General features: G+C 34.0%; 3 protein-coding genes across 4 annotated transcripts; 1 reads left to right on the top strand and 2 right to left on the bottom strand.

Moving 5' to 3' along the window:
• Nucleotides 1–74: 74 nt before the first annotated feature.
• On the top strand, nucleotides 75–4,188 carry LOC122301402 (dolichyl-phosphate beta-glucosyltransferase). Its single transcript, XM_043112736.1, has 10 exons — nucleotides 75–275; nucleotides 404–452; nucleotides 1,411–1,517; nucleotides 1,825–1,870; nucleotides 2,282–2,416; nucleotides 2,539–2,628; nucleotides 2,749–2,880; nucleotides 2,986–3,069; nucleotides 3,228–3,292; nucleotides 3,724–4,188. The coding sequence occupies exons 1-10, from the start codon at nucleotides 163–165 to the stop codon at nucleotides 3,908–3,910; spliced, it is 1,008 nt and encodes a 335-aa protein (XP_042968670.1). The 5' UTR covers nucleotides 75–162; the 3' UTR covers nucleotides 3,911–4,188.
• A 626-nt stretch (nucleotides 4,189–4,814) lies between these two features.
• Nucleotides 4,815–7,869, bottom strand: LOC122301398 (actin). 2 transcript variants are annotated; one of them, XM_043112721.1, is made up of 5 exons: nucleotides 7,707–7,869; nucleotides 6,545–6,614; nucleotides 5,987–6,380; nucleotides 5,212–5,825; nucleotides 4,815–5,111 (listed from the first exon to the last, which is right to left on the bottom strand). In XM_043112721.1, exons 2-5 carry the CDS (start codon nucleotides 6,602–6,604, stop codon nucleotides 5,046–5,048), a joined length of 1,134 nt encoding a protein of 377 aa, XP_042968655.1. In that variant the 5' UTR covers nucleotides 6,605–6,614; nucleotides 7,707–7,869; the 3' UTR covers nucleotides 4,815–5,045. The 2 variants fall into 2 exon arrangements, with proteins under 2 accessions (XP_042968655.1, XP_042968656.1); XM_043112722.1 differs by lacking the exon at nucleotides 7,707–7,869 and adding an exon at nucleotides 7,267–7,655.
• A 536-nt stretch (nucleotides 7,870–8,405) lies between these two features.
• On the bottom strand, nucleotides 8,406–12,325 carry LOC122301399 (very-long-chain enoyl-CoA reductase-like). Its single transcript, XM_043112724.1, has 4 exons — nucleotides 11,935–12,325; nucleotides 11,622–11,661; nucleotides 9,329–10,083; nucleotides 8,406–8,738 (listed from the first exon to the last, which is right to left on the bottom strand). The coding sequence occupies exons 1-4, from the start codon at nucleotides 12,001–12,003 to the stop codon at nucleotides 8,670–8,672; spliced, it is 933 nt and encodes a 310-aa protein (XP_042968658.1). The 5' UTR covers nucleotides 12,004–12,325; the 3' UTR covers nucleotides 8,406–8,669.
• Nucleotides 12,326–15,341: the final 3,016 nt, after the last annotated feature.

Raw genomic sequence — 15,341 nt, 5'->3', positions numbered from 1 at the left:
TACTAGGCCCGACTGAGCTAGATGGGCTTTACTAGGCAGTAAAAATCAGTTAGATAAATATAACTTTTATGTTTTGCAGCTCTGAGTGTCTGACCACGACCTTCATATTCATTTACGAGGACCGCCATCGGACCAATACACGGACGAACTCCGCATGCGAAAATGGGGTTTCTATGGACGATGGTGGAGCTCTTAATCGCCCTCATTTTGATCGCGGTCTTTGTTCTAGTTTCAACAATATTTTTCGAAGCTTATCGAAGAAGAAACAACCACACGTACGTTCCCCCCATACCAATCGAATCCCTAAAAGCTTTTTTCCTCATTCAAAACTTCTTCGTTTACTGCTAAATTAGAAATATGATCAATTCATTTCGTTATAGCATTTTATTTTATTCTTTTCTAGGCATGTCGAAGCTACCGCAGTCTTCGAGGACCCTAATTCGTTAAAACAGGTAAATCAACGCTGCAAATACATGCATATATATGATATTTCCGCTTTAGCTTCGATTTACATATTTTAGGAGTCGTAGGAGGAAGTGAGTTTGAAATTTCTAAGAATAGTTTACCGTTGTTTTGTGGTTCGTTCGTGTCCTGAGATTGAAAAGAGATTTTTCTGAATCAATCGACTGTGAACTTTGTTGAGCAGACTGCACAATACAGGATTTGTGTAAATTTGAATGACAGTTGATGGAATTGTTTCTAACTGGTGTGGGAATGAGTCATAGTGTCAAGTACGCTGTAAGCACGCAATATAATTCAAATGCATGGCTAATGTTTAAATGTGCATCTCGTCTAGCAAAACTTCTACCTAATCGAATTGAAATGTAAATCTTTGACTGAATTGCAACTTTGTTTGGCTTCTGCCAAACAGTCTGTGTCACTGTTTACGGCCTAGTTAACGCAAGCGGGTCTTTGGCTCTATGCTCGTTCAGTATGGTCATTTTCTATTATTTCTATATTTTGAAGGTAAAAGGTCCTAGATAATGTGATGTTTACAGAGGATCAATGTTTCACTTTAGGCCTCGGCTTTTTTGAATGAGAAGATATCTCCTCAGACAAGAATAGTGGTGAAATCCTAGCTCAATCTGCTTGTGACAGGAATTTTTTCCAACCTTATGAAGGTCTTTCAGAACGACAAACTTCTGAAATCACATAGATATTATTGTTGAAGCGCCAAACAAATTAACAATAATGATGTTGTTAAAACATATTGATTTAAAAATATCGATATTTTTTAAAGCGTATAGATTTAAAAATATCGGCAATATTATTGACTTCACAATGTTAAGAATTACTTTGTTAAGTTGATTTTCTGTACAATGTCGTGCCGGTAGCATTCTTTTAGGATAGTTAATTGACATCCATGGTGGTTTTGGATGATTCTGACTTTCTGGAAGGACTTTGTTCAAGGTTCCTTGCCCCCATATTTCTGATCCAGCAGAGAAGTATATATCTTTGATAATCCCTGCATACAATGAAGAGCATAGACTTCCGGGAGCTCTTGAGGAAATGGTAAAGTAAGTTTGAGCAAAATTAATTGCACTGTTCTTTTTCTTTGATGAAGCTGTACATTTTTATTTATGCTTAGGCATGACAAACAGGAAAAAAAAAAAAAAGAAAAAAAAAAAAAAAGAAAAGAAAAGAAAAGAAAAAGGCCCGAGTTTTCTCTCTCTTTGTTTTTTTTTGTTGCTCTTTTTAATCTGTATCATTACTAATTCTTGTTACGTAGTAATACACAATTAAGGTGGGGAGTTGTAGAATGACATATCTAGTTACTTAAACTGTGCTTATGAATTTTCTAAGAGATTTGTCTTTATGTTGTAGTTATCTTCAACAACGTGCAGCGAAGGATAAGTCGTTTTCTTATGAGGTATCATTTTGTTCATTTACCGGATCATCTCAATTAGTTACCATGGTTTGAGGACTTGCATAATTTTGTTTTCCATTTGGAGCACGTAAAATATTTTTGGGAAATGAGATCTTGTCCTTCATCATTTTCATTGGTCTATCCCATAAAGCTTTCTATGACAAGGCGAAGTTACCCAAGAAAATATAGACGGAGTTACGTTTGCCTTATTGTTGCATAGGAGAATCCTCCAGCTCTGTAGTCCTGGCTCTTAATTTGTAGTTTGTTTTCCGTGAAAAGATAGTGGTGGAAGAAATTTTGTTGTAATTTCTGTGGCAATTCATTATTCTAATGCATGGTGTTATGCTATCCTTCAAGAAAATTTCATCAATGTTATCTATCCATTAAATGACAACATAAATGAGTTTTCAACAGGTGGTGATTATTGATGACGGAAGTGCAGATGGGACAAAAAGAGTAGCTTTTGACTTTGTAAGGAAATACACTGTAGACAAAGTGAGAGTTATCCTTCTCGGTAGAAATCATGGGAAGGGAGAAGCAATTAGAAAAGTGAGCTTAATTCAAACCACTTGCAAACATGTATTGATTTTAGTGAAGATACCATGTTTTCTCTTTGTGCATGATGACAATTGATCGAAGCTCTTTTCGTTCGCGAAAGCATTGTAAAACAGGGAATGCTTCATTCACGTGGTGAACTGCTTCTAATGCTGGATGCTGATGGAGCAACCAAGGTTAATGACCTTGAAAAACTTGAAGATCAGGTCTGTTTATTCACCATGTTCGAACTGTTGTTTTTCATGAATAATTTAGCTATTTTCAAATTTTAGTCTATGGAGATATTAACAGATCTACTGCAAATTATCTGATGTTATGCGTACTAGATCCATGCTTTTGCCAGAAAGGAGGGTAATTATGGAGATTCAGCATCTAGAAATGCGAGTTTTCGTATATCTGATATCCCAATTGCTGCATTTGGCTCACGTGCTCATCTAGAGGAGAAGGCTCTGGCTGCAGTTCAGTCTTACTAATATTGCTCTCTTTATATGTTTTGTGCTCCATTTTTTGCTAAAGTTGTTTTATATTTTGCATCTTTGAGCCATTTCCCTTATATGTCTCAGAGGAAATGGTACCGCAACTTTTTGATGAAGGGTTTCCACCTTGTGGTTCTCTTGACTGCGGGTCCTGGAATTCGCGACACACAGGTATCTCCACTTCATTTTTATTTATTTATTTGATCTGCAGTTCAGTACCAGAAATCCCATACTTTGCTTATGCTGTTCAATGAAGCTCTTATGTCTTCCAGTCTTAAGTAAATACACTTAAAGCTTTATCCTGATGTTGGCTGATCACTGTATCACAGTGTGGGTTTAAGATGTTCACTCGGGCTGCTGCAAGGAAGCTTTTCAAAAACATCCGTTTGAAGAGGTAATTGCATTTAGATGCATCGTTCTTCGACATTTGGCATCGAGATCATGCTTAAATTTGTAGATGTACAATGGAGTAAGTAAGGTAATCTTTTATTGGTGGTGCTACACATGCATACAACTTACATTATTATACGAATTGAGTATTTGTCCAATTTTATCAGTTTTTTCTTTTTTAATTCAACTTTTGAATTCTGAATTTTAAAATTTTTACCATTTAAATAGTTGACACTTCAATGTGTATGGTTATGTGCATAAAATTGTTAGTGTAGATATCATAATAGCGTTTTTCATTTTTTATGTTCTAACTTTTAGGTATTTTTTAGATATTTTTCCCCTCTACCTCTCCCTCTCCCCCTAAACAATGTGTTCTGATTATGTTTCCCCCTCATTCTCATTGTGGAACTCACTTCCAACATGGATTTTACGCAGGTGGTGTTTTGATGTTGAGTTAGTGTTTCTATGCAAGTGGTTTAATATCCCAATGATTGAGATATCTGTGAACTGGTCTGAAATTCCTGGATCCAAGGTGAATCCATTGAGCATACCCAATATGCTTTGGGAGCTTGCACTCATGTCTGTGGGATATCGAACCCGTATGTGGACAATTCGTACTTGAGCTTTCACGTCGGAGTTCATCTTGAACAGGCAATGTGGTCTTGCTTTCTTCTCACGATCTACTGCAATACCAGCGAAAGAAAAGTGATGCACCTGATTAGGTAGTAGGGTATAACACTATACATCTCTTCTTTCAAGAATGTTTGCATTGAGAAAATTTACACATTTTTTCGAGCTTATTTATGCAAAGCCACGAATTTACCAACGGCTTTGCCATGTGAAACTAATGTGCTTGAATTGAGTAGTACGTGTAGTAATAATTGGAGCCCATGTTATATATGGCTTGGTGGAATCAAAATAGTCACCACTGCGGGTGATTGGAATTATAGTATACACGTGACGGCACATGAACTCGAGAACTAGTGATCCGAACATATGAACAAGCCTCTAATCTACGGACTTGACGCCAAACTATGCTTTAACGTAAGCTAGCCGATTGTTCCTTTTCTGTTTAAACCATGGAACAACGTTGGAATATACAGCTTTATTTATACTCGAATAGCATGGGTATGCGTTGGGGTTTTATAAAATTATTGAGACCGATTAAAATCATTTTTGAATTGAGAGCTTTTTGTAAAGATTTTTTATCAGAGATTGAAAGAGTAGTGGTATCTATTGTAAATATGAAAGGAATAAAATTGTTGGTTCTTCAAAAGAGAGATGCTAGGAGTTCCCATTTTGGATCTATCGATATTTTTTTATTTAATAATTAAATAAGTATTTTTTAATAATATTATAATTTTTTAAAGTTTTTAAAGATATCAAAAATATGTGAGGAAAAAAAAAAAAAAGGACATTCAGCCTTATCGGAACATCTGAGATAAGATGTTTTGATGATTGAGATTGTTAGATGAATAATCAAATATTTGAAGAATACAACGAAAATATATAATACTTCAGCAATAGGAGCCCGAATAGCATTAATAATATTGAATGGAAGAATAAAAAATTTCTCAAAATATAATAGTAGAAGAAATGGACCATTATTTAAAATCAACTCCACGCCTTCCCTGAAAGTGAGCACTCCAAGATGGGAAATTGCATTAAGTGATTGCAAGCTAGAATGAAAGAATTGCAAGAACTTTCTGGGACAAAATCAGGAGCTTTATTTCTTCAAAGATTCTATTCTCGGACATTTAGAAGCATTTCCTATGCACAATTGATGGCCCGGACTCATCATACTCTGCCTTCGCTATCCACATCTGCATTCAAGAAACAAGCAAAATCCTCCCATCCCTAGTGACCCCCAAAAAAATAAAAAGAAAATTTAAATTCGAATGAAATGCATGCATGAAAGCATACCTGCTGGAAGGTGCTAAGTGATGCCAGAATGGATCCTCCAATCCAGACACTGTACTTCCTCTCCGGTGGAGCCACCACCTTGATCTTCATACTGCTTGGGGCTAGTGCAGATATTTCCTTGCTCATTCTATCAGCAATGCCTGGGAACATGGTTGTACCACCTGAGAGGACAATATTACCATACAGGTCCTTCCTGATATCAACATCGCACTTCATGATGGAGTTATATGTGGTCTCGTGAATGCCTGCTGCTTCCATTCCAATCAAGGATGGTTGGAACAGAACCTCAGGGCATCGGAAACGCTCAGCCCCAATAGTGATGACCTGCCCATCTGGCAACTCATAGCTTTTCTCAACTGAAGAGCTAGTCTTGGAAGTCTCTAGCTCCTGCTCATAATCAAGAGCAATATAAGCAAGCTTTTCCTTCACATCCCTCACAATTTCGCGCTCGGCCGTGGTGGTGAAAGAATATCCACGCTCAGTGAGAATTTTCATTAACTGATCTGTGAGGTCACGACCAGCCAGGTCAAGACGAAGGATGGCATGTGGGAGAGCATACCCCTCGTATATGGGGACTGTATGGCTAACACCATCACCAGAGTCCAGCACAATACCTGAGACAAAGGCAAAAATCCATCAAAAAATAAGGGAAGAGATGCTCCATAGCAATGTTCAGACTCCTGACAATGCCTTTTTGGAGGTAGGGACGTACTAAATACCAATGATTACTCCACTTGAAACCCTAGCTAACTAAATGGTTAATTTGACTGCTTACCAGTTGTGCGACCACTTGCATACAGGGAAAGAACAGCTTGAATTGCTACATACATAGCAGGAGCATTAAAGGTCTCAAACATAATTTGGGTCATCTTCTCACGATTAGCTTTAGGGTTGAGAGGAGCCTCAGTTAAGAGAACTGGGTGCTCTTCTGGGGCAACACGAAGCTCATTGTAGAAGGTGTGATGCCAAATCTTTTCCATGTCATCCCAGTTGCTCACAATACCATGCTCAATTGGGTATTTGAGGGTCAAAATACCCCGCTTGGATTGAGCTTCATCACCAACATAGGCATCTTTCTGGCCCATCCCAACCATCACACCAGTGTGACGAGGACGGCCTACAATGCTAGGGAACACAGCTCGTGGGGCATCATCTCCAGCAAATCCAGCCTAAAATGTAATATCATGGCCAGTTGTCTAAGATATTACATCTCAAAAGAAAGAAGGGGCAAAATAACAAAAATTGAGGAGTACCTCAACTTAGCAGTCAATAACAGCTTTGCATATTAGAAATCAAAACAACATTCATAACACAGAGGGTACTTAATTAATACCTTAACCATTCCTGTCCCATTGTCGCACACGAGTGGCTGAATGTCCTCTGCATCCGCCATCTTCTACCACCTGCAGGATAAACTATGATCAGTCAGAGAAAAACAGATAGGACAATAAGAACCCTGTGATGGAGTTTTTTTATTTCTTCTTAATTTTCCACCTTATTGTACATCTATATGCTAGATATCATATGGATAAAACATTGACACCATGCTGGATGTACAAATCTAGTAATGTAATTTAAGTGAAAAAAGAGAGAAATAAATAAGTCTGTGAAATGTGTTAATATGGATTGTACATCGTAGTATTAAACAAAGCGGGACATGACACATGGTCGTAACCCCACCTCACCGAGATAATCAATTCTTCTCCAAAGCAACAAGAAAATAAACCAAACTCGACACCGATAACAACAAAGACCAAAATAAATAAATAAATAAATAAAACTACTACAGTTATAAAAGAATTTTATAAAAATAAATTCATAAATGGACAGAATTAATAGTTTCATGTAAATCTATTATTATACAATAAAAATAACTTTACAGACCTATTACGTCAAATTTAATTTTATGAAATTCTTTTATGGCAAAATCATTTTTCAAAAAATAAACAAAAAATAAATCACATAATAAAGATCCATAAATGACACCATTTTTTCGTTTTTCCACTTGATTCATACACAATCATCATTGTTATAAGATGTCTTCTTCCTCTCTACCTTTTTTGAGAGCTTCATTTTCGTCGACTCCTAGAAATTCTCCCTCGAAATTTTCCTTAAAAACACGAATGCGCCATGCAACTGTTAAGATCTCATTACCGTGTCATGATTTTCAAGAAACAGATAACAAGAAAAGCGTGGTCGTAAACTATTGCACAGCATTGTTTCATTCCTTTTTGTGTGTTTAGACAAAAAAGAAAAGAAAATGAAGAGGGAAGGAAATTTTATTATAAGGAAAAAAGCGCAAAAACCGAATCCACCAAATGAAATAAAATCAGTAATATACACATCTATGGAGCCGATCCCGATACTACCGATCGCTAATAAACAATGAGAGGCAAATTCAGAGAGAGCAAATGAGCGGAAATTCGAAAATCCAAGAAAGATCTTAAGAAATAATGGAACGCAATCGATGAAAGGAAAAGATAGGGGAATCTGACCTTTCGGAAGTAATTGACAGAGAACGAAGTCGGGTTAGAGAGAGAGAGAGAGAGGGAAAGACAGGGACAGAGAAACAGAGAGGAACTCATCCTGAGAGAGAGAGGGTTGGCTAAATGGGAAACATAAGAGGTACCGGATGCGACGTGGATCGTTGGATTTCGGGGGCGGGCTCAGTCCAGATTCTCTTGCCTCCGATTTTTTTCTTTTCATTACAAGTTACAACTAAAACACATAAAATAATAATAATAATAAATAAATCATTTTCTATCCCTTGTTTTACCCTTCCATTTTTGGAATCACATTCCAATACGTGCGTCCATCTAATACGATTACTTAAAAAGTTAATGTTTAATAAAAATGATATTAATTTAAATTTTAAATATAAAGACAATAATATTAATACACAGATTAATATTTATCTGAACTCTTTCTAATTTTTTCAAAATTATCATATAGCAATAAAAATGTTTTTAACAAATTATTTAAAGATTAAAGCACCAACAAACTTTGGGTTGCATGGCCTTGACATCCATCCGCTTTTCATCTACCTCTCCTCACTTTTCTTGGATTTATGAGCCGTTACTCGATGCCAATTCTAAAAGGAAAAGGTGGAATAGCGTGGACCAAGTTCGAGTACCTATCCCATTAATTCATTATTTTAAGCCATGATTTCCAACGTTTATTTTACGAACCAGGTCTTGTAAAAAACTGATGAGATTGTAAATAGGCAATCCGATAAAAAAAAGTTTAACTACAAGTATTCCAAATACTAAGGAAAACTGAGAGCAAACAGGGAACAAGAGAGAGAAGAAGATCCTCAAGGACTTCAGGTAGTTCAAATGGGAGGGGGACCACGTTGTCTGAATGTAGGCCAAAGTTCATGTCTCAGTCCCGAAAGAATGGAACTACTACAATCTCGGTACCAAGGAGAGAAAAACAAAAGGCAAGATGACCAGTCACTTTTACAGGAATGGGGGTAGTATTACCCATCTCCGTGGATACTTGGGTCTTCCGTCCTTGCCATCAAATATCTGCAGGCCACAATGTGTCAAAGGTAAGACGCAATATTGGTAACAAAGAAAAGTTGCGACTGATTCTAATTGAAGTTTCTTATTTGGCTTCACGCATTTTGTTATTTGTAGGTAGAAAATATAACAATATATTCAGAAGTGCAAGGACACTAAAGAAACAGGTTATTGTCATCCCTGAATCCTGTGATGCCCACAAAAGGACTTTCCTCCCCGCCATCCAGGAGGCACTATGATTGCCAACAGATGAAGACGCAAATCAAATAACAAATTCCAAAACAGCATTAATGAAATAAGATTCAATGAATTCAACAAAGTTTTAGAATAATGCAAGTGCAGTAAACATCCACTCAAAACCAATCCGGTGCCTTCCTAGATATGTTCTTTCTTTTCCTAATCAAGATTGTAATTTACAGTTTACCAATGAAACTCCAAGGTACCTTACCTAAATCCAACTCAAACCCACTCTAGATAGAAGTAAATTTATGTGGAGAAATAATCAGAAAAGGACCTAAACTTTTTGTGAGGAATGCAGGTGGTTATAAAAAGAAAAGAAGTTAAAAGTTTTACTTATTCAACAAATATAAAGTTACCTTCTTCAAACGCCGGTGCTTTGCAAGGGCCCAATTGGTCATGATAATAGTAGCAACTGCAAGAAAACTATAACCTGCAACTGTCTGGGTTGCAATGTTGAAACCTAACAACTGATAAATCTCTGTTGTGTAATTTGCACATGTTACAATATTGAACAGAAAACCACGTGGAATTTGATACCCTCCATTCCCATCAGGCTTGCGAAGATTCCTCAGCAAGATATGGCAATAGAAGTTCGAGATTTGACAAAGCAATCCAAATCCAAACCCTATCTTCATTTGGTGGTAACTAACAGGGGTGTAAAGTGGGTGGTTCACACAGTAAGCAATATAAGAGCCAAAGGACCAATAATATGCACAATTACGAAACACATTAGACAGTGGTGACGTTGCATGGCTAAACCTATGCACAAAAAATGTTTCCAAAATTCGCTTGAAGTAGTGGAAACACCAGTAGTATAAAGCATATGTCTGAACCGGGTGGATGATGCGCTCCCCTTTGTAACCAAAGTACTGGTAGACAGGAAAGTAGTAAAAGATGGGATAAAGGACCAAAGGACCCAGGTACTCCCAGAAGAAAAGTGTACGATAGGAGACTTGTGATCCCAAGTCCTTGAACACTACAGTCAAGTAGTCCAAGTTTCCATCGCAATAGTCCTTAAGACTTTTCTTGAAGTTTAGAACAACAGGCCTTTCCTTTGATCCAGGTTGGATGGGGAGGGTTAATCGCTGTCTCGAAGGGTAGAACTTTCTGGCTGTTGAGGTAAGACAAGAAAAATGAATTAATGAAATTATTTGACTTGCAAGAGTAAGGCCGATAGCAAACAACGTCAACAAGATGAAATACAAAAGAACACGTGTAACGCCCCAATGGAAGGCCCAAACCACATGGCCTATACTCCAAAAGGACTAGTCAATGATACAATTGGAGTCTCATTGGAACCTTATAAAGAGCAAGAACTTCTCATTTCCAAGTAATGTGAGATCACATACACCACCTACCATCAATCTTATCATATGGGGGTATCACAATATGCCTCAATCATAGAAACACTGGAAGTCCAGAAAATATGACTGAAGAAAGGAATCTAGAGCCAATTTTGCAGAGAAAGCTTAGCGAACCAATGAACTTAAAAGTACAGAGTCCTCGATAGAAAGATGACCTCCCATATAAAGACAAATAAGATGGACATAAGTATTGAGGTTTTTCTTTTCGGCATGCATAAATGAATACCATGTACAATTGACAGTTTCTATGGTATCTGAAAATCAAGTTCTCAATATAAAGACTTCACCCACAAAGAAAGAAAAATAAGATGGAAAGAAAAAGCAATGTAATTATCAAGATTTTTCTATTCAGCTTGCATGAATTCACAGCATATACATATATATAAAAATATTTTATATAAGTAGCATCCACAACATATACTTTTAATGGTATCTGAAATTAACTTGGTCAAAAAATCCTTCGATAAGACTTGGTGCCTTAACAGATAAAAATGAACAATGATTTCTACCATGCCACAGTAACGGAATTAAGTTAAGTAGGACAATAATAAACTTCCTGATGCGCTGTGATCCTTGGATAAACAATATTCTATGTAAGTGGAGAACTATTTACAAGATAAATAGAATTAGAGTTTCTAGCCTCCTAAGAATTGTCCACAGAGTTGTTCAACAATTAAATATGCATTCAATAAGTTATTGCTACGAAGGATGCGCCTATGTGATGTAAACAAGCCAAGCTTCTGACAATAGCTTTAGGCAGAAGGAATCATCTCTCTAATTCTTGATGAGACGATCTTAAGGAACGAAGACATCAATGGACCAAACCCAGAGAGCAAGTAGAAAGAGCTTTTCGAAAAACAAGGTCAATCAGAAGTAAAGTATTTGTCGAAAAACATGGAACTTTTTCTTTACTGGTACGTAAAAAAGTGTTTCAGATATTGATAAAATCAAAAGAAAAATGTAAACAGGGGGATACAGTAGCAGTGAGCCAGATATCAGGCTCAATGTGTCGTGGGATCTGTTTCTTCCTTTATAGAACATACGGCAGTTTCTATAAGAAATGAACACCTTTACAAAATAAGGAAATTCTGATCTTCCTCAAATCGACAATAAAATCAGTACCAAGGACCCACAAGTGGAAGATAGCACTTTTCTTCGGCACGTGCCTCTCTAAAACAATCGTAGCTAAACTAATTAACAAAACACAGATTAACCTATCAACAAAGCAAAATTAGTTGTTCACATAAAAAATCTTAAGAAGAAGTGAACCACAACCCGCCCTTACTTCGCCGATGGATCGCCTCCTGCAGATCTGCAACCGTAGCCTGCAAATTAATACAAACACATATAATCACCAAAATTCATCCCCATGGGCTCCATAAAGATACATTAAAACATTCTTAAAGTATTATCAAAGTAGAAACTCAAGATTTTTCGTTTTTAATCATTGAGGGGGATCCAATCGACTGTCTTCAATATTTTCAAGCCCATAACAGAAAAAGTGTATATCGTGTGAAGAATATCCTTTTGTGCCCTTTCCTCCGGGTTTTCGCGGGAATCAAGTAGAGTTTAACAATAAGAGAAAGATAAGAACGTACGGAATCGCCTAGGTCAATTCCACCCTTGATAACTTCTTTACCACTCCGTGAAACGACAGTGACCTTCATCCTTGAGAACAAGAGAGAGAATACCACTTCACCCGGTTCACCAAATGCCGAAAGCGACGAAACTTTTTGGATTAGCGAACGATTTTAAATTTTTCACAAAGATCCAGGAGCAGAGAAGGTACGCAATATATCGAGAACTCGTATTAGATCCCGGTCTGCAGAAATGGGTAAGGTTCTGAAAATATTAGTACATTGCATAGTAAGGTATGGGTTTGGGAGATACATTAATGGCGAGCAGTTGGGGTAGGAGAGCTAACTGTATCGGCTGATGAACCACACCAGCTTAATTCGTATTCCGTGCCGGCTCGGCCGGCCTAATTTTATGACGAAAATGATATGCTTTAAACATTGTTAACTGATTAATATGTAAACATAAAGTACTTTTTAATTATTAGAGATGAAGAGAAGATTATAATAGATTAGTTAAATTCAAAGTATTTACCTTTCACCTACAGTATTAATAAATATAAAGTCAAATTTAGTTGTTATTATTTAAGGAATAAATGTTTATTTTATTATTTTATATTATTCTTGATTGCTAATTTAATTAGAATCTAATTACTAATTAATATATAATAAGTAAAATAGTAAAATATGATAAAATAAAATAAATTAATAATTAAAAAAATTAATTTTTTTAATTTTTGATTACTCGTTACTATATAATTAATAAATAGATAGTTCAATATGAAAATTTGATATAAATAGTTAAAATCAAATTTATCTTATATTATTTTATTGTTATAGAATGAAAAAATAGTTATTTTAATGTAGAGACTTATGTGAATTGAATAGTCAAAAGTTAAATTCATTTTACATTCATTAAAATTGTCTTTAAATTTAGATAATCCATTGAAAATGCTCTTAGATGCTATTTTTTTATTTTTTATTTTTAAACACAGAATTCCTATAAGTAAAAAACATTAGTCTAAAGAAAAACAACTTTTTCTACAATAATGGAATGCAAATTGAACAAAATACATCAATCCAATAGGTTAAAATGGATAGTCACTTTTACAATTTTCTTTTAAGAGAACTCTTACATGTAATATTATACAAAATAAATTCATAAATTGGTGTTGTTACATAGAATCTATTAAATATGCTTTATAATAAAAATAATTTTACAATTTAACGTACTATATTAATTCACATCAATTTATAAATTTATTTATATATATATTTTTTGGTGTCTAGACTGTATTAAAATAGATTCGAAGCTGATTTTCTTATTTGAAGGTAAGACTTTATACAATGTGATATAGAGACCTTGGCCAACTTTACAAATCTTAAATGCCTTGAAGCACCACGGTTGAGTGTTGATCAAATGATCGGCCAGCCCCAAACGATTGTCACGGTTGGCAGGAACTTAAATTCTGGATTTCCGAGAAAAAGAAAAACAAATCTACCCAATCCATGTTTATGATTAAAAGTTGATCTATCATTGTTGTGAAAATAAAAATGATATTTATAGTTATAAAATATATAGATGTTGTATAATTCTTTTAAAAAAATAAATAAAAATATGTCATATGAAAAAAAAATTAATTTTTTAATAATATATTAATTTTTAAAAAATAATTATATGAGATTTACATATTTCATAATTTACATTATTTTTGTGAAAATATAATTTTTTTTTTTTTTTGGTCAAAAAGGCCCATTTTTCATGTACCCTTCAATTACAAAGCCCATTAGCCACAATGTTTTGTTGATCTTTTTGTGTGTTCGGCCCCGCAATGAATTTTTCGAACCGCACAATGCAGCCCAAACTCTTTCTCCGTGTAGATGGAGATGTTCATCCTTTTTCTAGTTGAATATAAATAGGTAGAGAAATGATTTGTGCAGTCGGTAAATACAGTCGGCGTACAGTCGTTTTAAAAAAAATAAATTAATATAAGACCTATATGAAAAAAAAAATATTTTTATTCATTCTGTACAACCATAAAAAAAATATTTTTATAATTTATTTATTCCATACAGCCGACTGCATGTCGACTGCATTTGCCGACTGCGTCTAGCAAAGCCCAAATAGGTAATGCACAACAATCCAGAAAAGTCATCAAAGTTTCTAACTTTCAATGAACGTGTAGATTTATATATATATATATATATATATATATATATATATATAAAGTGATTATTTAACAAAATTTTGTTAGTTTAATAATTTTTGTTATTTTACGATTAAAATTAACGCCGTTAGTTGCATGAATTATAATAAAATTAATTATTTTTTTATATAATTTCAATAATCACAGATCCACCCATTTCTTTTCTTAAAAGTTTTTATTTTTTTACTCTCTCATCCCAATCACTTATGAATAAATTTATAGTTATCAAAATTTATGCAGCATGCATTGATTCTAGAATCTATACATTGATGGTCATTTATTTATGAGGTATATTAGATATATATTCTATTATATATCTATATAAATTATATATATTCTATATTCTATTATATATATATGATATTTTATATAAATTATAATTTATATTATATATAAATTTATATATGTGATTTAAAATTTTTATTGATTTTTTATATAAACAAAGAGAAATATAAAATAATTAAATTTAAATCTATTTACTAACTATATTTACGAATATAATTATTCTAATAAAATATTATTTATTTATCAATTTAAACTCAATATGAAACATTAAAATCAAATAATAATATGTTATAAAAACTTTAATATTTTATTTCTTTATAAAAATTATATCACTTTTTTAAAATAATCGCTTTATTAAATTAAGAAAACGTGCTCTGTACGTTACTTTACTGTTAACGGTTTGTCTCCTATGTTGCACAATTTTAGTTTAAGATTTTTTTTTTCACGTATTTATTATTTCCAACTATACTCAAGAGTACACATAGTAGTAAATAATAAGATTTTACGTCTAATACTTTAAAACCGATTTAAATCTATCTTACCATTTGATGTTATAAATTATATATTTTTTTTAAAAGTATTATATTATTAATCAATTTTTTTTAATAAAAATAATATTAATTCTTAAAAATAATATTTCTATACACTAGCAAACGTTCTTTAAATGTTGTCTAACTACTAATATATATATATTTATTTATTGAAAGATAACAAATTCTTTAAAAAATATTTCTGAATTATTAAATAATTAAATAATTAATTATAAATTTTGTCGATGATTTTCATCGGTCAGAATATCATTTCCCAATATAAATCGGCTGGCTGCCTCTTCTTGCAAATTAAAACTGCCTCGTAGTATTAATCCAGAATGATTAGCACCAAATCGAATCAAACTTTCCACTGGCCTAATAATCGCGGGACACGTTTGGCATTTAAAAA

Source organism: Carya illinoinensis, chromosome 2 (genome assembly GCF_018687715.1).
Source record: "Carya illinoinensis cultivar Pawnee chromosome 2, C.illinoinensisPawnee_v1, whole genome shotgun sequence".
Taxonomy (NCBI): domain Eukaryota; kingdom Viridiplantae; phylum Streptophyta; class Magnoliopsida; order Fagales; family Juglandaceae; genus Carya; species Carya illinoinensis.
Note: the sequence above shows the minus strand (reverse complement) of the source record. Positions and strands in the feature narration are given on the sequence as shown.

Coding starts and splice junctions, on each gene's coding strand:
- LOC122301402 (XM_043112736.1), top strand. CDS start 163: ATGGGGTTTCTATGGACGATGGTGGAGCTCTTAATCGCCCTCATTTTG. Junction 453..1,410: donor ACCCTAATTCGTTAAAACAG/GTAAATCAACGC, acceptor ACTTTGTTCAAG/GTTCCTTGCCCCCATATTTC. Junction 3,293..3,723: donor AAAAACATCCGTTTGAAGAG/GTAATTGCATTT, acceptor GATTTTACGCAG/GTGGTGTTTTGATGTTGAGT.
- LOC122301398 (XM_043112721.1), bottom strand. CDS start 6,604: ATGGCGGATGCAGAGGACATTCAGCCACTCGTGTGCGACAATGGGACA. Junction 6,381..6,544: donor ATGGGACAGGAATGGTTAAG/GTATTAATTAAG, acceptor ATTACATTTTAG/GCTGGATTTGCTGGAGATGA. Junction 5,826..5,986: donor TGCAAGTGGTCGCACAACTG/GTAAGCAGTCAA, acceptor CCTTTGTCTCAG/GTATTGTGCTGGACTCTGGT.
- LOC122301399 (XM_043112724.1), bottom strand. CDS start 12,003: ATGAAGGTCACTGTCGTTTCACGGAGTGGTAAAGAAGTTATCAAGGGT. Junction 11,662..11,934: donor GAATTGACCTAGGCGATTCC/GTACGTTCTTAT, acceptor ATTAATTTGCAG/GCTACGGTTGCAGATCTGCA. Junction 10,084..11,621: donor GGAGGCGATCCATCGGCGAA/GTAAGGGCGGGT, acceptor TTACCTCAACAG/CCAGAAAGTTCTACCCTTCG.